General features: G+C 47.6%; 1 protein-coding gene across 1 annotated transcript in view; it reads left to right on the forward strand.

Moving 5' to 3' along the window:
- Positions 1-106: 106 nt before the first annotated feature.
- F11R (F11 receptor) overlaps positions 107-24,294 on the forward strand; it is a 44,693-nt gene continuing 20,505 nt past the window's right edge. Inside the window, exon 1 of the mRNA XM_067569594.1 lies at positions 107-254. Coding sequence (XP_067425695.1) covers positions 203-254 — 52 coding nt within the window. The 5' untranslated portion in view covers positions 107-202. The remainder of the gene's footprint in view (positions 255-24,294) is intronic.

A 24,294-nucleotide genomic window follows, 5' to 3' on the forward strand; every position in this document is an offset into this window, starting at 1 on the left:
ACGGTGGGCGTAGGCCTGGATCCAATCGGGATTCAGGGGGCGGGGCCTCACCTGGCGAACGGGGCGGGGCCTCACCTGCGCGGGGCGGGGCCGGGTGGGGTCAGTGTGTGTGAGGTGAACGGGCGCACTCAGGCGCTGGCGGCGGCGTTGTCGGTGGGTCGGGTCCTGCAGTCCCGTGGAGTAGCTGGGAGCGCGCGCAGCGATGGCTGAGCCCGGGGCGCGGATCCTCCTGCTGCTCCTCAGCACCGGCTCCTGTGAGTGCCGAGGCGCGGGGCGCCTGGGGGCGAACGGGGCACGGAGGGGGGCAGGCCTAGGCGGGCCGGCTAGTGCGGGGGCAGGGGCAGTGCGGCTCCGGGGGAGAGGCGGCGGCTTGGGGCAGTGAGGCGGGGGAGGTGTGGGGTGAGGGAAGAGAAGGGGGAGGGGTGTGGGGGGAAGGGCCGCGGAGAGGGTGGAGGAGGGGCTTTGGGCAGTGAGGCGGGGGAGGTGTGGGGGGAAGGGCAGCGAGGCAGCGGAGCGGGTGGAGGAGGGGCTTTGGGCAGTGAGGTGCCAGGGCAGGGGGGCAGTTCCGGAGTCAGACCGAGTTTCACTTCTCATCCCGCTAGGCGTGTCCGCACGGGGGGGTGGGGGTCTCTCCAGGGAGCTCTGTCTCTGTGGGGTGGGGGGGACCCCGGTATCTGGAGGCTGCCCACGGCGGCCTTTGCTCGCCGGTCTCGCTCCACAAGTGGGTTGTTTGGTGGCTGAGCCTCCTGTTGTCAGCGCAGTCCCCACCCTGCACCGGCCCGTCTTGCCTGTGCGGTCAGGGTTGGGCTCTGCCTTTGGTCTGTGCCTGGGGTTTGATCCTCGGTAAAGCGCTAGCCAGGCGGGGGGGTGGATTTTAGCGATGCTTCATTCTGAATGTTTGCTTGGTCTGAAATGGGGGAAGAAGTTTCTCCCCTTTATGAATTAAACCCAGTTTGTAAAATGCTGCTGATTCCTTATCAGGAGCACGCAGAGGGGCCTGTGCAGATACTGATTGCAGGAGGGTCTGTTTGCGCAGTGCTCACGTTAGAGACCCAGGCGTTCAAGTCACGAATCCTAGATCCCTCTGAACAAATGTCCTTTCATGTGTTAACAAGAACAGCAGAAATCCAGTCTGGTCTTCGCCATTGAGGTTATTCACTTCTTGCACCTGAACAACAAAAATTAGCTATTCCATTGCATTTTTTTGGGGTCGCTTGTATGTCATTGTTCCAGAGTTTGGATTGCAAACACTCCTGGGAAAGCTTCCTTTGTTTAAAGGTGGGGAGGCAGCTTGTTCTCTTTGTGCAGCTTTATGACTCATGACAGCAGCCTGAGTCTTTTTAGATCTTATCTGTTTTCTGTAACCTTACAGTTGCTAGAAGTATTAAGTCTTGTCTTCCCTGTTCTTGCTGGAGGATGAGAGAACTGGGAGTCATCTCAACCCAAAAGGGTGTGAAGGTGTCTGAATCTTCTATAAATAGCTATTCACCCAAATCTGTCAGGATTTGCTTTCAATATGTGTTAATGAATTTTGAAAGTTCTCAAGCTCTTAGTATTATTGAAGAGCTTAGGAGCCTTGGTCATAGAGCAGGACCCCATTGTGCTAAATGCTGTACAAAGCTTGAGGTGATACTGGCTCGACATCCCCAAGATGTCAGAGAGATGGGCCGAGATTTGAGATTGGACAGGAGACTGATCTGAAATAGACTTAGATCTGAGCTATCAGTGTAGAGATGGCACTTGAACTTGTGTTTGCAGATAAGATGACCCAATTACAAGGTGTAGAGGAAGAGAAGGGGACCAAGGCCAGAGCTCTGTGGAACCCCCACAGGAAGCTGGAGGTGGGATGAGGAGGATTCGCAGAAAGACATAGTGAAGGAGGGATTAGAGAGGTAGGAGGAGAACCAGGAGAGGACAGTCATGGAAGCTTAGGAGGGCCAAGATGTCAGGAAGAGGCGGGTGATCAGCTATGTCCAAGGTGGCTGATAGGTCAAGGAGGATGAGGATGGAGAATTGATTCTGAGCATTGGCTAAGAGGATGTCATTAAAGACTTTGGTGGGAGCAGTTTCAGTTGAATGCAAGGGGTGGAAGCTGGATTAGAGAGGGTTGAGGATGAGTGGAGCCAGCCTCTTTCTGGTGGGGGGGTTTGAGGTGGGCCAGACAGAAAACTGGGGGGGTTGTGTCCCCCCTCACCATGAGGCCTCCCCTTCTCTGTGTGGCCCTGGCCAGGTCAGAAGCTGGAGCCGGGCAGCGCTGGGGGGGGGGGGGGATCCAGCTCTGGGGCTGGCAGAGCCCTCTGAGAGCAGTGACTGTGGAAGTCAGGGCCCAGGAACCTGGGCCACAGTGGGTCAGTCTTGGCTCCAGATTCTCCATCTGCTTTGGGCTGCATGCCCTGGCGGGTGGGGGATGTGTGCCAGGGGCTGCTCTCAGGGCCCCCGTCTCCCACCCGAGCTTACTTCTTCGCTGCTTCTGGAGTTGGGCGCCTGGCCAGAAGCCACCACTCTCTGCTATGCCTTCAGAGCTGGGCGGCCAGAAAGCAGCAGCTGCTATGGGATGGCTATGGGTGGCTAAGGTAAATTTTGGGGTGGCTATAGCCCCTATAAACCCACCCCTAGTGCATCCTCCGGTCTAGGATGGACTTGGAGGAGAGGAATTCCAGCCACTGATTGTTCAATATGTTTAGAGATGGGATGGTAGTGGAGGGTGAAGGGTGGGTTATTTAAGACGAGAGAGACTCACTAGTTGGCTTGTTTGTATTGTAAGGGGAAAGAGGTGGAGAAGAATAACGGAGGATGAGAGTGTGTGTGAGGGGCATGGGATGGAGTCACTGAGGCAAGGGGAGGGATTCGAGGAGGAGAGAAGTTGAGAAACTTCTGTCTGTGATCAGGGAAAAGAGAGTTGTAAGGTGGAGGGGTTGGTGAAGAAAAGGCAAGCTGATGGGAGAGGGAAGGTCTTGTCATATTTCGTCAACTTTTCCTGGGAAGAAATTGATAAGATCCTGTGTCAAGAGAGAAGCAGAGGCAGAAGGAAGGGAGGGTTTGAGGAGTGAGTCAACAGGTAGGGCTACACTGCCAGAAAAAGAAGTTGTATTTTTCGTTCAGGTTCGCTGACTTGGGTAAAATAATAATGAAGACACACTAGCTTGGCTTTTAGCTTGGGCTAGCAGTGCAAGTTCATCCGAGGCTGCCCTATATACTTTAAAGCAAGATGCTAACACGAGTTAAAAGCCGTGTTGCTGTGTCTTCACTGCTATTTGAACCTAAGTTAGCTAACCTGAGTTCAGAATACAACTCTTTTTTTGCAGTGTAGACATACCCATAAGTGACCTGCCAACCTCCTTTTTTAAGGTAGCCTCTCTTTCGATTAAAAATCTTCAGTCTTATGTAATGCATGGTGCATGCCTGTAAATTTAGCTTTGAATTAAAACGTCAAATAATTCCAGAATGTGTGTATAGCTCATACAATCTGGGTTTGGTTTTTTCTCCACCCTTTTTTTATTCCAGATGGTATTGTTGAAAAGAGACAAATTGTCCACTTCTCTGTTTCAAAATCTCCCCGTTCATTTTAACCATATATTTTGACTAAGTCATGAGGGTGTGCTATTTCCTTTGCACGCGATGCTGTTTTAGTGACATTCTTATGATGCATGAGCATTGCATTAATGACATGCTAGTGATAATAGGTTATTAATAAACCTGCATGTCTGCTTTTCCCTCCGGGCTTTCTCCCATGCTTGCCCTGGCCTTTACTCTTCAGAAGAAATCCTCATCAGAATTTGCAAAGCCACGCCCTTATCTTCTTTTAAATCCCTCCTTAAAGCCTCCCTTTGTAAAATGTATAGATCATTGCCATGTGACACTGGCTAGACGAGTGATCACTTGTAAGTACTAAGATCACTGTTACAATTCACTTAACATCCCTTCCTCCTCCCTCCTGCTGGTGTAAGCACTCATGTGCACAGCACTGTGTTGCCGGGAGATGCTCTCTATCACCGCTCTCACTGCTCATTGAACTGGTTTTATGATGTTAATGGGAGAGCTCTCTCCCCGTGGCTACACAAGCGCTCTTACAGCGACACAGCTGTATCAGTACAGCTATGCTGCTGTAAGCTTGTAGGTATAAACATGGCCTTAGACTGTGAGCTCTCTGGGAAAGGGACTGTCTGATTTGTTTGTACCTTGCCTAGTGCAATGAGGCCCTAATTCTTGATAGAGGTGCTTGGGTGCCATCACAGTAGAAATAACAAATGCTGACTGCCGAAGACTCCAGTCTGTCCACACAAAGAATCAACACTAATTTAAAGTTGGCTCCAAATTAAGGTGTTTCTTTAAGTGAGTTAAAAAGCACCTGAAACTAAATCATTTTCCTGTGTTTTCCTATAAAATGTATCTACAGATTTAATCTCTTAAAAATTAGTAATGAGGGCAATATGCTTGACTCTTAATGGTAGAGGTATCTGCAGGGATTGTGTCAATAGTGTGGATAGAGGGCAGGAGTTTCAAAAGGATGTAAGAGCCTCTGGGGAAGCTGGTGGTCTAGACTAAACAAGTATTGACGGGGCTTGTCAGTACAGAGATCTTCCCTTTCACTCCCTGGGTCTTTAAAATCTCTAGGGGAAACATATCTCTTTCATAAGCCTGAACTTCTCATCTGTGAGGGATGTGGTGACACTGATTACTGACCCAGATGCTGGAAGGGAAATCTCCTTTGCTGGAAGCATAAAGATCTCTAATTAGACTCGTGGGGTGGAAGGATAGCTTATTGGATAAGGCACTGGACTAGGAATTGGGAGACTTGGGTCAGTTCCTTACTCTGCCACAGGCTGTTGGTGTGACCTTGGCAACTCACTTAATCTATCCTGTGCCATGATTCGCCATCTGTAAAATGAGAATAATACTTTATCTACCTTCACAGTAGTGTGAGGTTAAAATCCATTGGTGGTTGTGAGGTGCTCAGATATAACTACCTAGATCTGCTTTAGCTTTATGGGATGTTTGTGTTCCAGGGTGTGCATTTTGGAAAAAATCTTTATAGTGAATCTGGGTTCATCATACATAAAAGCAAACCTCTGTAGCTCAGATTGGAGAAATGAGTACCACATTGCTGCCCCCAGTACCTGGATGGGAATGAGTTGGCTGAGATGCAATCCTAAATCTCAGTTTGCCTTTGAAAACTGTAAATAAAGTTATATCTCACTTACACCCTGCCACAACTGTGCTGGTGAAAACCTATTAATGGATTGTAACTAGCTGCTGATTGCAGCCAGAGGTATGGCACAGGCAAATGCAGATGCAGGTTGGTGCTGAAAAAGAGGTGATCAGTCCAAGGGACTATTTCTGCGGGATTTGTCTTTTCCAGTGTAAGAAGAGTGGGATGTGCTGTTATGGCAAACCAAATCCAGTCTCCTGTTGTGGTGCTGATGGCTCTTTCGTACATTTTGGATGATGAAACTGGAGCCCTCTTGAGTTCCATCTTAGGTCCATTTGAGCTGAAGGTTCTTAGTAATGTTGAACTGGTTGATGTTCATTTTGGTTCACCCTGGATGCTGGGACAACTGTCAGGTGATGTCAGTTCTAGAATGGAGATGTCAAGCGATTTGGGACGCAGGTGGCAGAGGGAGAATGTTTCTTTTTATGAGCGAGATCTTGGCAATTAGCTGTGTTTAAAGGAGCTCCTTTCAAAGCTCTAGGGACGTAGAAGATACCATTAATGATTAGACCATTGTTCAATCTAGTCCTGTGGTCAGTTTCCAGTCCAGGTGGGATACTTGGAGCTCTGTTTGTAGCTGTGGCTCTTATACACTGCTGAAAGCATAATTATGTGTTTGGGGAACAGGCGTGCAAGGGTTTCGAGTTGACAGTCTGGTGACCCAAATAAGGGTGAGGCAGGGATTTGAAGAGTGAGTGGCCTTGTCTACATACACTCGACTGCTTTGGGAAATCTATCACTCCGTCATTAGTGGTGGCAGTGCTTGTACAGACCAGGTCCTAGCGCTTTTGCCACCATGTCATCTAGACCTGTGCTGAGCAGGTTTAGACACCTTGGTGTTTAAAAGCACCAGTGTCCTGTCTATGCTGATGCTCCACTGATGTTTCTAATGGCATTAGCCCCACTGAGACCCGTGTTTGCTGAGCTATCAGAACTTCACATTTTATGAAGATGGTTTTGCAGCCAATGCTAAGTTACGAGTGTGTGTGTGTGAGGGGGAGAGAAGGAGGGAAGGATCGGTAGAAGCCATGACAATGGGGCAGATATTTCCCCACTTGTCCTGCACCAACCAAATGGGCACCACTATCATCATCAGCAAGTTGTGATATTTGTGTTGCACTGTCCAGGAAGCCCTGACTGTATTTGTCTCCTCTAATCAGTATTTTCCTTCCTGCGCACCTGGCCTTATCACCTACCTCATCATTAAAATAAATATGGCTTAGCTCTCAGTCCTGGAAGCTGGTCCCTCCAGACCCCTCAGCCTCATCTGTGGTTCTTCTCTGAGCGCCCTGTGGTTTGAAAGTGGAGGTTACTATGGAGAGGCCTCCTGTGTGTGACGGGCTGCTTGCCCCAGCAGAGCGAAGGACAGCCTGCCTTGTTTACTCAGGTTCCCAAATGACTCAATCTCAGCTGGTTTCAGAATTTGTTTGGCATTCAAGCTGCTTTGCCACTCCTGAGCTATTCTGAGCTCTGCCTCTTGCTGTCCGGTGTCCAGAGGAGAGATGACCCCTGTGCTGCTCTCCAGTCAGGTCTGAGGGTTGTAACACTCACTGGGATCTCATTAGAATCCAGCAGGGTCAGGCAACCTATGGCCCTGCCTGACTTGTGCCCTGGGCACTCCCCTCCATCCGTGCTCTGGCCCCATGCTGTGGCTCTACCCCACCCGTGCTTAGGAGTTCTCCATATGCATGACCCATGCCCCCTGCTAGTGTAGACGGCAGCAGGGTGGCTTCCCCCAGAGTAGTGGGTACCTGGGCTGTGCTAGTGATGTGTGTGGGGCCAGAGACTTACTCCCTGCCTCTAATGGCTGCTGCTCCTGCTGAAGGCTGTCTGCAGACTAAGGCAGACGTTTCAGCATCACTTACACTTGGGTCATATTTGCTGGCTCTTCTAGAAGCTAGCACCAGTGAATGAAAGCTGAGGTTCTAACTGCATCATGCGACTGGGTGCCAGGGCCTATGGCATGTAGCTGTGAGGTCTATGCCTCCGTCTGGCTCTGAGCAGTGTGTTTCTTCTCTCTAATATAAATAGACACCATAGGACGTGTCTTGCAAATAGTGCGCCTCCTGGGCTTTGACAGACTCAGCAAACGTGGCAGCTGCTCACAGAGGGGAGGGGTGGGGCAGAAGCAACGGGGGAAGGAGCAAAGCAGCTCAGTCAAGGAACCTGCAGCAGAGGATTGGCGAATGCCTCCAGGAAAGTTGCTTTGAGATCTCTCCGGAGGAGTCCTGTGGAATCTCGGTGTGCATTAACACACTTTTCTGCCGCACTGCTTAGCTGTACAGGGGAACGGGAAGCACATGCAAACACAGCTAGTCTTGTGCATTTCTATATCTTCACCAACTTGTAGAATATAATGAAGCAAAGGACAGCTCTACTCACGGGTGATGACTTTTGATTTTGCCGGTTGGTGCTTGTGGAATGGGGGCAGGGCCTCAGGGGAAGAAGCAGAGCGAGGTGGGGTCTTGGGAGTGGAGTGCCGGCAGGGCCACAGTTTGGGTGCCAGTGGCTCTCCCACGTCTCAGGAGCTTCTAGTGGCAGTGCTCCAAAGGTGATGGGCTGGTATGTCTCCAAAGGGAGGTGTGCTGCATCCTGTTGCCCGTGTTGAGGCTCATGGGTACTGAGCACCCCTTATTTTTTTTCCATGGATACTTGAGCCCCAGAGCACCCAGGAGTCGGCACCTCAACTCAAAAATATCACTTACCAGAGCTCCTCTCTCCTGCATTCTGGGCTCTTGGCAGTCAAGGTTGGGTTGCCGCTGAGGATGGCGTCCAGCTTCTTATAGAAGTGTCAGGTCTTCGGTGAAGCACCAGAGTGACGGTTTGACTCCCTTACCTTCTGGTACGCCTGCCTCAGCTCCTTGGTTTTCACATGGCATTGATGTGTGTCCATTTTGTAGCCCTTCTCCAAATGGCCTCGATAAATCTGACCGTAGGTATCGAAGTTCCTATGTCTGGAGCGAGGTTGGGGCTGCACAGCCTCATGTACACACAGACCCAACAGCTCTGGTGTGCGCCAAATGGCAGAGCATTTGCTGTATGGAGCCACCATGGCCAGCTGGGAAGATGCGAGGTGAGCTCTCCACGCAAACAGGAAATGGAATTTTAAAAATTCCCAGGCCTTTAAAGGGGGATGGGCAGATACCTGGCAGGGAGGCGGAGTTCAAACTGCTGACCAGAGCGGTCAGGATGAGCATTATAGGACACCTCCTGGAAGCAATTTACAGTGACATAACCAAGCACAGTGTCTGCACTGACCCTTTGTCGATCTAACTTTGCCGAAAGACGCTCTCTTTGCCTCTTGTCAAGGTGGTTTTGTTTTGTCAGCAAAGCAGGAGAGTGTTGTCGGCGGGAGGAGCTTTTTGGTGTGTTACACCTCCACTGTTTTGTTGACGAAAGCTGACTTTTTTGTTGACAAAACTCTCTAGTGTAAGACCAGGCCTTAGTTTGTGTGGCTTATATCATTTTAGCTGAAGTCGATTCCTTCCCAACTTCAGCTAAACTGAGCCAAAGCAAATCTTAAATCAGAATAAGGGCGTCTACCTGGGGTTTTGCACTGGTTTAACTACTATATCTGTTTGTAAACCAGTGCAACTGTCTCATACAGTCAAGCCCTTAGTCTGGAGCTGAGCTGAGTTGAAAACCCATAGCTGAAGCAACAGTGATACAGGATTTAAAATGCCTTTTTTGCTCACACATACCAGACATCTATTTCACATGGACAGGGGAGTGTGCAGTGAAGGCTGTTCAGGCAACTTTAATGTTTCATTTCTGTGCTGGAAAATGCTGTTAAAAACAGAAGTTCCCAACTTTCAAATCTGATTTTTATATCCGAGCATCTTGCTCAGCTTTTCTTTCCTAGAGTTGCTGCTATTTTTACAGACGGAGGGGCCTACACTTCACCATTCAGCCCAGTGTCCTTAGGAGGGACACCTGAAAGGCAAAAAGTTCTCCCACCCACCAAACATTCTTGGTGAGACTGTCCTAGAGCTGCAGGGAGAAATGACATTTAGTAAGCTGCCTATCCCAGTGTCTCAGGTTAATATGTAGCTGCCCTTTACCTCACTAAGCCAAAGTTACATTGTTCCTCTGTGGCGTTTAAACATGTGCTTCATCATCAAGGCTGTCCTTGAACAAATGAAGTGGGTGTTGACTGCTGTACTCAGGGATTGGACCAGGGGCCTGCAGAGCTAAAGGCTTGGGGTTGTAACAGAAATGTAACCTGAGGACTGGGCAGAGATGGGATCTGTAACACACTCACCAGTGGGCTACATGAACGCAGGAGTCTTGGATGCATGAATTCCAGTTCTGGCTCGGACAGACTCCTTGAGCAAATAGCTTAATCTCTCTTCTCCCCCACTTTCCTAAATCTGTACAATTGGGATATTTATTACCTCCCAAGAGCTTGGGGAGGGGAGGTGGGAAGTGGCTGTGTGAGGATTAGATTCCTCTACTCAGAAACTGCCATGAGATGTAGCTTTCAGGAATAGAGGTTTCAGTTACAGTGAGATACTGAATATATCGCACGAGGGGAGAGGATAGCAAACAGGTGGCCAGATTACAAAAAAAACTTTATTTAAAGGAGGGATTTTTTTTTTAGGTTAAATGATTTTAATAAGGGCAAACTTATTTTCACTTAGATGGAGAAAGCAGTGTTTGTGGCTCCAATCAGCGGGGTCATTGTCCAAATGCCTAGAAGGGAGATGCAGATAAAATACAATTTGAAACCATTAGTGCACATACCTGGCCATTATCTTAAAAAAACAAAACCACCACCTCTTACAACAGTGGGGGGAGAGGAGGGAGGAGGAGGTTGTGTTACAAGAGAGCACTGGGGGGAAAAGAACAGGACAGAGATTTACCCAAGAAAGTAGGTGTTTCTTGCAATCGTCACTCATGCTGTATTCTGATGGAGAACTGGTACCAGTGGGAGACTGCAGGCTCTGTAAGGATAAGGAGCCTGTTTTGTTTGGGGGGGATTTTTTTAAACATTCAGTTACTTGCATATTTACACGTGGCTTCCAGAATGAAGTTGCTGGTCGGTTAATGTCTGTGCACATCTGCATTTGGAGGGGGCAACTTGCAAATTTGCCCTTCCGAATGCTCATCCCCTGCATTTGGAGATGCATCCCCCCCCCAAGGGGCACAGGGATGGAGAAGAGGAAGGGGGATAGGACCCACGGGGTATGGGAAAGGAAGGAACACACTGGAGGCCAAAATAGAAGGGGAGGGGAAAGGCAGATCTTCACTTACATGTGCTCAACTAGATGGATTTTTGGGATGGCAGCTGGTAAGGTGTGTGTGGGTGTGTGGGTGTGTGTGTGGGTGGGTGGGAGCTGAGTGGGTCAGGCAATTGAAAGGAAATATGGAGCCTTTCACTTAGATGTGTTCAGTGCACAAGCAATTAAAAGCCTGGATGTGAAAGAACAATGACCTTTCAGCTGTGTCCTATTGCAACCACACGTGAGCAAGGAACAAGGCACTAGTTCTAGTTGTGTGCAGACTCCATCCCCACAAAGCCCTGAAACGGTATAAAGACCCAAGCATTACATCATCAGAACAAGCTCTCAGTGGGGGAAGTTGGCCTGAGGGCAGGATGCTGTTACCTGGCAACTTCTGAAACCAGCTGGTATTTCCAAAGAGGAAGCCACGAACATGTTACGAACACCATACTTGCGCAGCCAACTCTAGGTCACCAGATCTTTAGCCACTGAAAACCATCATCCTCATCTATGCCCTTTAGTGATATTATGGTATGTGAAATGATTTTGGTTCTGCAGCCCAGGTCCTAATGGACAAGTGTCCACATCAGGAAAACCCAGTGCTACAACTGGCACAGCTTAATACCCTTGATAGAGGACCCAGTAGAGACAGAGAGACACAGAACTGGCCATGAAACCTGAATTTCCCCCTCATTCTTCCAGATCAGAGTGAGGCCATATTGGCTGGGTAGTGCATGCTTGCTGCCTGAGTTGACTGCCCTTCCTCTCTGTAAATGAAAGCCCAGTAGAGTGGCCATCTTTTAGAGCTATTTCCACATTACATTTCTACTCCTTAGTGGAAGTTGATTGTCAAGCTTTCACTTTTTACTCATTTCGGAGTGGAACATGCATGTAAACAACTTGCCAAAACGTTCGGTTTTCCTTCCAAAACCGCTTGCGGAGAAAGAGAGCTTTTCATTTCCAAGTTCCCTGGATGCAGAATTTACCTGGTTTCCAGAGATCATTCCATACTTGGTTTGGATATGCAAAGCAGAAAGGACTTTCCACACCATTTGCATTTCATCACATTAAAGCTGTTTACAAGTCACCACACACTGCAGCGTAACCCCTGAACCCTGATACAAGTGTGCAAAGTTTACAGATCCTTCTTTCCCACCCCACAGCCAAGTTGTTTTTGTTCTTGCTGCACTTCTCTTACCCAGTTATTTCTAATAGTTTTATCCTTAATTTTGTAGAGATTAGCGCAAGTCCTGTTTAAAAATAGATAATTCACAAGTTTTGTTAACGGAACACAGTCGAGTTAAAAAAAAATCATGTTTTAAAAATGCTGAGCCTCTATTCAGAATAGGGCCAGGCAAAATGTTTGTAACGAAACTAGAAAGCAAATGACTTATTGCCTGGGATGGGCTTTCACCGTTTACATAGAGAAGGGAAAGTGGTCAGTCTGAAAACCAAAAGCCAAAATAAGGGGATAAGGGCTCTGGTTGTTGGCTCATTTCTATTAATAGTATCATGGTAGCACCTCTCTGGAGGCTAGAGAGCGATTCTACTAAGCACTTTACAAACAGAGAGATGTCATGTCTCAAAGGGCTTAGCATCTGTCTAAGTGAATCCCAATGAGGCCCCAAATCTTGGCTTAGGTTCACCAATAATGTCATCCAACATCCACTGTCTCTCCTGCCATTCCCAATAGCAATTCCACTTCCCCCATACAACAGTTCACATCCCCTATCTTTGGTGTCTTCTGGTGGCCTGTTTCCTTTCTACACTATTAGGACTGGATTTTAATGATGGTTTGTCTATCACCCTGCCCCTCCCAGACTGGCTCGCTGATGAGTACAGTATGTGCCCCAGGAAATTTTCCATCAGGCCTCTTGCATAATGGTACTGTCCACCTTCTCCCACTGCCCATGAGGCCTCCTTCTGATTCTCCCTGCAATCCACACCCGAGAAGGGTATGAGTTCCCTTTCCTATCCCCCTCTCCTCTGCCATGGACTTCTGAGCCCCCACCAAAACGTTTCCTGTGGGTCCCTCTCTAAGCACTGCTCCGCTACTGTTCAGCAGCCAGGTCTTAGAATGGGCTGCAGGAGGGCAGCGTGAGAGGCAGTCTCTCACGTTCAGGTCTGTTGGAAATGGTTTTGTTTAAATGATCACATCTCGCATTGTGGACGACACTTAAACCTGTTTTGGAAACTGGGAGATGTTGCATATAGATGAGTCATTGCAAGGAGATCATCTGGGAGGAAGTTGTTAACAGGGAGTAAAGTACAGTTCTTGTGACTAACTTTCCCCACCCTCACGTGTCAAACAATAATGTGCAGCCCTTACGAAAAATCACATGCTCGTCCTCATCTTGCCTGTATGGAGGAGGCTGGGAAATGAAAATGGCTCAGTGTTGTCTCTGAGCAGACAAAATGCACTGGTGTCTTCCAGGACTCAAACATAATCCCTGCAAGTGCTGCTTCTGTCTGAAAAGATACGACACAGCCATGGTGCAGCGTGCTCTGGCCACAAACACGTTTAATCGGGGCTACCATTGACAACTGAGGTTGAAGGGAATGCAGGGAGGCAGAGAATTCTTGGTCCAGGCAGTGTGATATGAAACCTCTATCTGAGAAGTATAGGCTGTGACTAAAATGAGCCTTGTAATTCACCACTGGTGGGAATGTTGGTCCATTACCTAATGGTGGTAAAATGCCTGTACACTGTGTTACAATACAGCTGCTACCACCTCCAACTTGTGGTGAACTAGGAGTGGAGTCCCCCCCAGGGCCGCTTGATTGTGCTTCCTGGTAACCTGTTTTGTACATTCCTTTGCTTAACGTTAGCATTTAACTGAGCCATCTGGGTATTCAAGTGAACGCCCCTTTGCAGAAGGGAAAGGTGGGTTCACACCTTGGCTGCTACTTGGCTGGAGGCAGGGCAGGGTTATATAGCAGTGTGCATGTACATTGTGCTTTTCTGTTGCAAGATGCAGTCTTCACACACCCTTTCGAATTCGCATTAACTTAATTGCAGAGAAACCCTGAAATCACAGGATCTGACTGCTGGGATGTGCTTCTGGCTTTGCTTAGCTAAGGGCATATCTGGAGACATCTCCTGCCTCTTCCCACAATGTGGTGAGTGTGAAAGAGAATTCTCTTTTGGTAGAAATGGGCTCATCTCTTCTTCCCACTGACAGACTGAGGGCAGGTGACTGATGCTTCTAAAAGGAAAACCCACTGTTAAGGGAGGCAGCTTTGCCCAGCCCTGAAGAAGAGCTCTGTGTAAGCTCAGACGCTTGTCTCTCGCATCAACAGAAGCTGGTCCAGTAAAAGATATTACCTCCTCCACCTTGTGTCTGGCTTCTAAAAGCATTTCTCCTGGGGAGCATTTTGTTGCCATTTGTTCCCTTCTAAGTGCCTACCATTGTCAAGAATAACCCTTAGAGCAGAGGCTCCACTGCCAGTGATTTGATTTGAACTCTTTGGGGTTTGTCTCCTCTTTGCTGTGATTTGTCCAAGGCAAATTGAGTAGTGAGTCATTCACTCTCTACTGGCTCCATGGCTTCAAACTACAAATTATCAGCCAGTTGTATCTGTGCCATGCACCTCCCATCTCACCTGACTGGTAATTCAATCAAACACTGGGTGAAGCATGTCTGGGCACGAGGAGTAATTTTCATGTTTACCAGTGAAGCGCAAAACAGCCAAGGTGGCTCCTCCATGACTTCACGTAGGCAGAAATACCTCCCCTCGGAATTAACCACATGCATATTCCTTCAGACTCTGCATGAGGGGGTCCCTTGTCAGTAGATCCGCAAAGGAAAGTGTGAAGCCCTGTAGCTCTTCAGCTATTACTTGGGCACTGGCCAAAGCTGCTTCCCTTATCTTCTGGACTCCTGGGTTCTAATCCTGGCTCTGCTACTGGTTCACTGTGTAACCGTCCTTTCCTATGTCTGTAAATGAGGATAATGCTGGCTTCCCCACCCCACCTTTATAAAGTGTCCTAATGTCTCCAGATGAAGTGGTGTATAAGTGCCAAATTGCTGGTGCAAAGGGAGGGGAGTCTCTAATTCAGATTTGAATTGTACAGTAGTCCAGCGGTGCTCTTCAGAATCCTTTGCTTAGCGTTCTGAATAAAATATTGCTATTGAATTGCACACGTTGATACTCTGATGGGCCAAATCCACATGCTCAAACCCTGGGAATGTGTTGTTCAGACAGGTTTTGGTGGGGAGGGCTTCCAGTTTGACTCTGTATTGGGAACAGAATGAGTGACAAGTGAAGCGGGGTGTGGGAGTCTTTCCATGGGTTTATGTTAATCCAGCCCAGGGTGAGTAGAGCGATCCTGATCCTCCGAACACTTCCAAGGAGCGGTAACTAAGTCCATTTTTAAAAGACTTTCCTCTGGCACTTGGGTTCTCAGCATTGCCAACCCCAACTGTTCAAAAGCCACGGACCATGGCCCCCAAACCACAAGATGGTTTTAAAATTAATGAGATTTTAAATAATTTGAGTGGTCTTTACTGACCTTCTGGGTTCTGAGCTTTAACTCTTCTCTGTAACCACTGCAAAGAACTGAAAGGGGAGGTTCTCATGTAACCACCTAGCTGCGGAAGTTGAGGCCTTAAGAAAAATACCAAATGTCTTGAGACTCATGGTAAAATGGCAAGTTAGAAATACGGATCCCTTAATCCAGGGCAGCTCCCAGAGTTCAGTTCATGGGGCATCCATTCTGTTGTCCCTTGTATAGGGAAACAAACTGTGCTGTGATATTGGCTGGTTCAGAGCATTCATGGAAACCCCTTGTGCCATGGGATCCAGGTATGGGCTTGGCAAGAGCCCCCCATTCAAATTTCCAGGACTTGTCCTGCAGCCTTTAAGGCCTGAGGCACAGTTTGCTCTTTCCTTCCAGGCAGGGTGTGTCTGGGGTGATGCCAGTGGTGCGGCTGGAGTATAAACATGCTGGATCCTGGGGTTTGTTATGCTGCAGTGATTGATGGGAAAGTTGGCACACTCAGATGGTAGTTATCTCCTGTCCTGGTATGCTAAATAACACTTCAGTGCATAGGAGTGGTGTTGTGATGACATACAGGTAAACACAGCAGCTGTTTAAGTTGCACTCCCCATGCTGTCCTGAGTGCTGGCTGTACCCCTGCAGTGGTATACTTCACCCACCTATCAGCCTAATTAATACTCTGTTTGAGGTGCTGTTATGTTGAGGGAGATTAGGAGCTTCAATGTATTTTGATAGAACAAACATGCCATCTATTGAATCAGATTTTATGTTCAGGGCGGAGTCTAGCATCCCAGTATCCTGAAACTTACAGCCCACAATGGGGGGTTGGTGGGGTGTACTTGTATTGGGCATAGGGGGGTGGTAAAGAGCTTTGCAGTCTCGAAGTACAAAGTACTGTGTTCTTGGTGGTTATCCAGCACGTCATCTGGAGGGGAATTTTGCTCAGAATTCCTTTGTGGGTCAGAGTCCTTCCTAGTTTTTCTTCGGCATTTCATAAAGCAGAATGGCAATGGATATGGTGCCCTGGATACCCACCTTGCCTGCGTAATAATGGATTAGACATGGGTCAGAAAAGGTCCCGGGAATGTCATTTACTTGCTCTGGCTGGGAAAGTGAAGCTGCGTTGTGCAGGTCTGTATCCTTGCTTCTGCTTGGCTACCATTTGGGGTGAAAACTGCATGGTGGAGTGACCTGAAAGCACAGCAGCTTTAATTTTTTCAGCATGCCTGTTCCATTTTGTAGTTTGTAGTTTTAGAGCAGAATGACTCATTTGACTGTTCTTGCATAAATATTTGTGGTTTTCCATCTGTTCCCACCCTGATTGTACACCTCTCTGACAGCCAAAGCATCAGCTATTGGCACTGCCAGTGAACTAGCAAGTACCCTCCAACTCCCAGGAGCCAGCTTGTAATAAGTATACTGTAGTAGCACACACAGATTCTGATCAGGATTGGAGCCCCAGTGTGCTGGGTGCTGCACAAACAGCATAAGGTGATGTCCCTAGTGCAAGAACTCAGAAGTGTCTCTGGTTAAAATGGATTCTAAGCGTCTATGTTTCAACAGCTATCATTAGCGCTCTGCTGCGTGCCTTAATGGCCACGGATCTCGGGTCTCTGCATGTTTTAACACCATCTCTATAAAGCAAACAGGGTTGGTTGAAGTGGCTGGGCAATTCTTTCTTGTGTACTGAGTAACTGGTACAAATGCTCCTGCAATAATTCATTGCAAAGAGATGTATAATCAACAGCATTGGGCAAGACTTGGAAGTTTTAATACCGAGTGGGGCAGAAGTTTTCCCTTGTATTCCTACTGTTAGAGAAACTGTGGTTTCCTTGGCAGATACGGGGTTTGAGGAAGTAGTTATTCAAACTGTTGCTCTCACCATTTGTCCTCCATTTACTTCAACTGCTGCAATATGCATTTACTTGTCACTCAAATACACTAGTTCTTCACATCCGCAGTGTGCCAACTGTCCCCTGTTTCTGTGATGATGCAGGAAACTGCAGGGAGTGCTGAGAAACTTTGTAGGACACAGAAAATACCTGACTGGGTCATGGATTTTTATTTTTTCCCCACCAAGAAATTGTTTGGCAAATTCAGCTGGAACTTCTAGTCCCGGTTCTGCAGCTTCAGAGATTCCAATCTTGAGCTCAAGTTACAAAGCCATCCCCTGCTATGCTGGTCCTAAGGAAGAAGATTTCCCTGCCCCACTGCTGAAGAATTCAAAGCAGTTGAAAGGAAAAGGCTGCAAGGAAAGCTGACCAAGACCTCCCAAAGAGGACATCTGTACAAGGGGGAGGGTCTTATTGGAGGTTTCTAAAGCTGAAAACGTGTTCCAAAAAGTTGCTGGTTCATGGGCAATGCATGAACATTGCCACATAGATTAGGGTAAGGCTGTTGAACCTGTTGATCTGTTATAGGACCTGGAGGCCCCTCTTAGGATTGTGCTAGGTGCTGTGCACGAAGAGGTGGGCAGGAAATGGTTTTCCCATCCTACAAAAACTTTTTGAGACTTTTCCTGTTCTGAAAAGTCTCAAAACAGACCTTCCTTTCAAAGTTTTTTGATAGACCGACTGACCCTTCCCAACCAGAATAGCCAATTGGTGATTAGGTGTCTCCCCTTCACCTGAGATGTGGGAAATCCAGATTCAAGTCCCTGCTTTACCATTCTCCCACATCCCTGGTGAGTACCCTGACCACCAGGCTATTCTGGGGTTTCTCTCTCTTGGGTTTTGACCAGATATCCACCCTGGACCTGGGAAACCTTTCCTGTCTAAAGTTTCATCAGAACTGGTACATTCCCACAAAAAGTTTGTTTTGGCAAATCGGCATTTTCTGATTAGAAAACAGTTTTATTGAAAAATTCCTAACTAGCTGTACTGTATGCACCTGCAGATACCAGAGAGCTTTGCCTGATATGGTGTCTGGCCAGTAGCTGGCTGACTTGAGACCTCTAGAATTGCTGGGGGGAGTGATTTGTCGTTATTTGCTCATGGGTTGGTGTTGACACACATTCTTGTCCTTGTCTCCCGTGCCCCAAGTATGTCCAGTACCAGGATGTCAGTTGGTTCCGTGTCATTGGGTTTTTTCAGAGTCTGTTAAACAGAAAGAGGAAATACATCTGTCATTCGTCCTGACTCATGAGTTGAAATGGCACCGTGGTGGCGGATTTAAATGTGCTGGATCAGGGTTAGATGAGCATGGGTGCAGCCAGGCATTTTTCATACAGAGGTTAAATGATAACTCAGGATCAGCGAATTTAAGATATCTTGGCCATTGTGCTGTATTACAAACACGCCCAGAAGGCTCCAGAGTTTATTTTCCAGCAGCTATCTGTAAACCCTGGAGAATAGGCTCAGATATTTGCCTTTTAGAAACATAAATCATCTGATCCTGTTGGGTCGAATGAAACTGTGGGCTGGAACAGCAGCAAAACACATAACCCACACTTACAGACTAGACCGGCTGGTATCTATGAATGATCGGCTCAGGGGCACTTCTGCTCTTTCAGGACGGAGCAGCTCTGACTTTATAGTCCTGAGAGATGGGACTGAGAACAGGGCACCGGTTTGATGTAATATGAAGGGCTGGGTCTCTGGGAGCTGGCCAGTGGGAGTCCTTTCAAGTTCGGTTACATTGATTCTCTTGCCTATAGAGTTGAACTCCTCTCCAGTAAACATTGGATCTGATATTGGAATGCGGTGAGGAAACTGTATGGAAGAACAGTAACTTCTTGTCTTTGTACTGCTCTAATGCCTAGAGGTCCCAGCGAAAACTGGGCCCCCAGTGTACTAGACACGGTATGTACACACAGTCCCTGCCCTGAAGAGCTTAAAATTGAGACATGACAGAAGGGTGGGAAGGGAAATAGAGGCATGTAGAAGGAAGGTGAGTTGCTTGAGGTTAGAACAGGTCAGCAGCATAGCCCGGTATAACCCAGGAGCACTGATTTCCTGTTTAGTCCCTGGCTGCTAGACCAGACTGTCTCTTGGAACTAGTGCATCAACATGTGCTGTTGTGCAGACATGCTGAAACCAAAATAGACTGGATGCCTTGGACCCTTCCTGAGGACCCTTCATGTCACTGCTGCAGATCTGTAAGCCTGCCCTGGTTTACTCAGAGTTAACTTGGCATTTCCTGGTTCGGCAGCCTGTTTGTGTTGAAAAGAAAAGAGGGAAAAAAAAAAGACTCCCCCAGTTTGCTGAGCAAATAAACAATAAGGCTTCCAGGCCTCCTTCTTTTACACTTCCAAACAGTGCGCTCTTGCATTGTGCTGGCTCAGCAGAAGGCCTCTTGTAAACTGAGCTGCCCTTGATTGCTGAGAGATATCTATCCTTTGTGTGATTGTGAGGTTTGGATCTTGCTGGGAAGTGCCTGAAGGGAGACAGATTAATTGCAAAACCGGGCTTTGCTCTTCACCTTCGTATCAGCTGGAATCTGGATGCAGGAACCCTAAAGAACACCAAGTAAAATCTAACCTTTGTCCTTCCTCTCCTCAGTTTGCACCAGGATTCTCCCTCCACCCTTTACTGATTACAGTTTATGGTAACCTCTTACTTTTAATTAGTGGCCTCTCCTTTTACATCCACAATCGATTCTTGGCACAGCTGAGATGGCAGCTGCCTGGGTTGTGGGTGGGGAAATATGTGTACCTTAATATTGAGAGAGTTAACCATCTCAATCCTGTTTTTTTTACTAAGATCTTCATACGTGAAGGATTATAGCACAGTGGCAGACTTCCATTTTCTTCCTTGAGTGACTTTTTTGGTGCCTCTTTGTTCTCTTATGCTGGAGGGATTTCCTTAGTGGGCCACGCTTTGGGATTTAAAATACCAACTCACTGGAACTCCAGGTTTAAATCCTCCTGGGGATCCATGCTGTCTCTTGTCCTTCCAAGATCCTTGGAGTTCCATTTGGACCTGGTATTTCTTCCCTCTCAGTGCAAGTGGAGGGACAGATGCTGCCCAGGCTACTGTCTGGTATGCCATCATTATTCAGATCTTGCAAAGCCCGCCAGCCGATCCAGGCTCCCAGAGACCTGAGATCTTTGATATTTCAGTAATAAAATACCCAAGCTTCTGTTCTGAAGAGCTGTAACCTCTTCCTGCGTGAGAGCAGCAAGGGGCAAAAGCAAATCTCTTGTCCTGGTTCACAGCTCACCTTTAAAGATGACTTGTAGGTATATTGGGGGGTGAAGTAGAAGCTACAGGGAGCTGGTGGAAGTAATTTGTCATAGTTACTCAGTGCTGTCCCACGTCGCCTGTCCCAGAGAGAGAGTTGCTCCATCTCCTAGCTCGCTAGGATTTGCACCACCAGCTCTATCCACTAGCCTGTACTACCAGGATAATTTTAACCTCCAGGATGCTCAGATCAGTGCACGAATGCATCCAGCACTGTTGTGTTTGCTTAGAGCAGTGTTTCTCAATGAAATTTGGCCACGGAACCCTTTTGAACTCGATAAATAATTGCGGAACCCCCAAACTCTTAACAGTATTTTTACATATGGGGCCAAAAAAAATGTCGAAATAAGCAAATTATATACAAACAACTAGGTCAGCGTTTCTCAATTAAATTTCCCCACGGAACCCTTTAGGCTCCACAGGGAAATTACACTCATGCTCGATACCCTCCGCCGAAAAATCCAAGACATCTTCCCTTTTTCGGCGGCGTGGAGAACAGCTGCTCTCAGCGGTGCGATGTCACTTTCTTGCGGAACACCAATTGAGAAACACTGGCTTAGAGCAAGACTCACTGCCATATATATCTTGCATTGTCAGCAGTGCTAGTGTAAATGGAAAGTGCCGGCATCACAGCTGTGTCCTTACAGTCCTTCCAGAGCATTCATGCAATGCTCCTGTACACTCCTTCAGTGACCGCTCTGTGTGTTGTCACCTGTACTCCTGATTCCACCTGATTTGAGCTGTGGCAGCTCCTGTAATCTTAGTGCAGTAGAATGAAGATAAGTGCAGTCTATTTAGCTTGCCAGAGAGAAGGTTAAATGGTGGCTGGATCATGGTGTTTCCTGTGTGCCTGCTGTTAGCACAACACTACGCTACACAGCCAGATGCTCTTTAATCCAGCAGGCAAAGGCAGAGCGTGAGATTTGATGGCTAGAAACCGAAGCTTGAAAAATTCAAGCTGGAAATGGGGCACGACAGTGAGGGGCATCACCCACTGGGACAGTGAACTAAGGACTTGAAATCTTTGTCATGTTTGGGTGTCCTAATGTGTATGCTGTAGCTCAGTTACTCGTTATTGGACTTGAGGCAGGAATTGCTGGGTGAAATTCTAAGGCTAATTCTCCTGTCCCCTTGGCTGCACTGGTCTTGTAGCCCTGTGGAAACATGCTCCGCCTGGGTCCTTAGGCAGTGGCTCCCTTCTGCAGTCAACAGGAGGGGAGCCACAGGCCATGTTGGAAGCCCCCGCTGGCCACTTTTGGACCCCGGGCCACAGGTTGGAAACCACTGGCATAGAGCATCTTCACCAGATGCACTACAACCGCGCAGCTGCAGTGCTTCTAGTGTAGGCTAGCCATTACTCCCACAAACTTTTGCCTCAGGGAACTGTGGGATAAGGCCCCACAATGCACTGGTACAGCAGTGCTTGGAGGTTGTGCTATATGTTGTAAATGGGACCCTAGCCAGGGTGGTGCATCTTTGTGTTACAGCCATTTGATTGTGGGTTGAAATGGTGTCGTCATGTCGTTGTGTAGACTTCAGACTACTGCTCAGGCTGAAACTCACTGACTCTAAGAACCGTTCCTTTGTGGGTTAGTTTTGTCAATTGTCATTTAGCTGATTTAGTTTTCCATGTGATTAGTGCTGGTTTTCACTCTCTAGTTACTTAACTGACTTTAATCAATGACTGTAATTTGATTCAGCCCATTTCCAGTCTGTTGCTACCACTTAGCAGCCATTTTTATCAGACTGCTGCTCAGTCTCTCTTCTCCTGGTTCAATTTACAGCCACAATGTCCATTAACACTTCGAATTTCAACTTCACACTCACTTTACACCTCTGTGTCCTTACTCCTCTCCTGCCTTGCAAAGTATCAGCCTAGTCTCTCTCTCTCCCCATCCTACTCTTTGTCCTTGGTGGACCTGCAATATCGATTAAATTCATTTAACTTAAGGTATAGCAAAGAACCAAGATGTAATGAAACTGGATCATGTGACCTTAAACTGTATCATCCTTTTGTCTTCTGCTTACCCTAATTCTGGTTGTGTCACAGGCCTGAACGCTGCAAGAACCTTATTTAGAGGCAGCTGTGAAACGTATCGCTTGACTTTGTAGTCAGGAAAAATAACAGGATATAACTGTGTTTGGGAACTGTTTTAATCCTGGTAGATACTAGGCTAAATTATCGTTTCTTGTCCTGGCTATGATGTCATAAACGTGGGTGGCTCATCGCCAGATTTTACGACTGTTTAAACTGGTTATAAGGCCCCATCTACAGAACAGCCCTGTCACAGATCCTGGTTACATCATCATTTTTCCTCCGAATAATCAAAGCATGGTTTACATTTGGTGTTGTAGACCGGCCCTTGGCCACTCCACATGCATGGGCTGTGCAAAAGCATTCCCAGACAGGGCTGAAGCCTGTAAGACCCGGCTCTACAGAGCTGAGCCACGATTTAGCTGTCACCCCTGCTGTGGTTGTGAAGCCAGTGGGGGGTTTAGATTGTGAACTTCTTGGGGAGGAGCCTGTAAACTTCCCCTGTAGACACTGTAGAAATAGCCCTGTGGTGCAGTGAGAAGGTGGTGCAGTGAGAAGGGATTTACGTATGAGAGTACTTACAGATGGGGAAACTGAGGCACCTGAGTGAGTTGACCAAAGCAGAGCCATGACTAGCTCTTAGCAATCAGGCATTCAAGATGACTGCCACTGTAGAAGCAGCCCATCCACTTGAAGTGCATCCTAAATGTATCAGCTGTCGCGTTCCAGGAGCACACAAGATCACTAGGAAGTATTGAAAACTCATGCTGGTGGGGGGTGGTAACTTGCCTGCCAGTCACTGGCATCTGGAAAAAACAACCCCACAAAGCAAAAGTGGCGGCAGGGAGATATCTCTGGTAATCATTAAAAACCTGCCATATCCCTGGGGAGCAAGGAGACCTGGCAGAGCAGGCTGGCAGGGTTCCCAGATGTGGGTCCCTGTATAGAGTCCTTTCTTGTGTAATCTGCTCTGAACAGAGCAGGCAATGCAGAGAGCCTGATGACTAAAGACTTGGGGAATGAGAGGGAAAGTAAGTTGAGAAATGCCAAGCAAAGTTTCATTTGACAAATATGGGCTAGGTTCCCCGTGAAACTCCTGAACAAAGGGGGGGTTGCGTGGGAGGAGACGATACAAAACAGGTAGGACAGGAAACTCCACCTGGCAGCTTAAGTCATAGAAACTAACTGAGAGCTTCTCTCTTCCTTGTTCTGCTAGCTCCCCCCCCCCCTCCCTGTTTAGTATGTAGCTGTCTCCTGAGTCCTTGCTGATAACAGGTTTTGGCTCTGATTCAATGTTCTTGCCCTTTAACTGGGGACACAGTCTCGTTCACATTATTTTATTGGCCTACTCTCTTCCTCCACTTTGGTAACAGCTTTGTTTGATTGCTTTCTTGGGACAGAACAGCAGCTGAGGAATGAAGATGTCACACTTGGATTTTAATACTTGATTAGCCCGTCTCAATCTTAATCTACTGCAATGAATTCAGTTTAGCTTGTCTATGCTCCTTGTGCTATGGATTGAAAACTAGCAGGGTAAATGTCAACATGGTGGGACAGGCTCTTGACTAATAGTGACACAGCCAGATAAATACCTAGATAACTGTCTAGTTGGGTGCCCCAGCGTTGGGTCTTATCTTGAGAATGGGGTAGTTCAGCACAGGACTGATTGCCTATGATCAGGGTTGTGCCCCTGGCTCTGTCACAGTCTTGTGCTGATCTAGGTAAGTCACATATTGGTCTGGGGTATTTGATATTGGGGATTTGTGTTTCAGTAACATATAGGAGCCCCAAGGAGCTAAGCACTGTACAAACACGGAATAAAGACTATTCCTGCCCCAAACACCTAACAATTGAAGTACTTTTTGTGCCTCCATTGCCGCTTTATAAAACAGGGCTTACCTTGCCCCATCCCGTTGGGGTTTGGAGAGACTCGCCAAGCTGTGTCTAGGGGATTTTGGATGCCCAGTTCCCATTACAATTTGTCCCGTAGGCAGCTTTGGGTATCTTAGTGACACTCCCATGTTTGTAAAGCAGGCGGAACATGCTGTCGAATTTACAAATTAAAGGTCTCCACTTGTCTCTTGTATGAGAGAAACAGTACGTTAATGAAGTTCATATGATGCTAAATGACTGGTATGATGGCAAAG

Source organism: Emydura macquarii, unplaced genomic scaffold (assembly GCF_026122565.2).
Source record: "Emydura macquarii macquarii isolate MOO-44397 ecotype Brisbane River unplaced genomic scaffold, CSIRO-AGI_Emac_v2 contig_2924, whole genome shotgun sequence".
Classification (NCBI taxonomy): domain Eukaryota; kingdom Metazoa; phylum Chordata; order Testudines; family Chelidae; genus Emydura; species Emydura macquarii.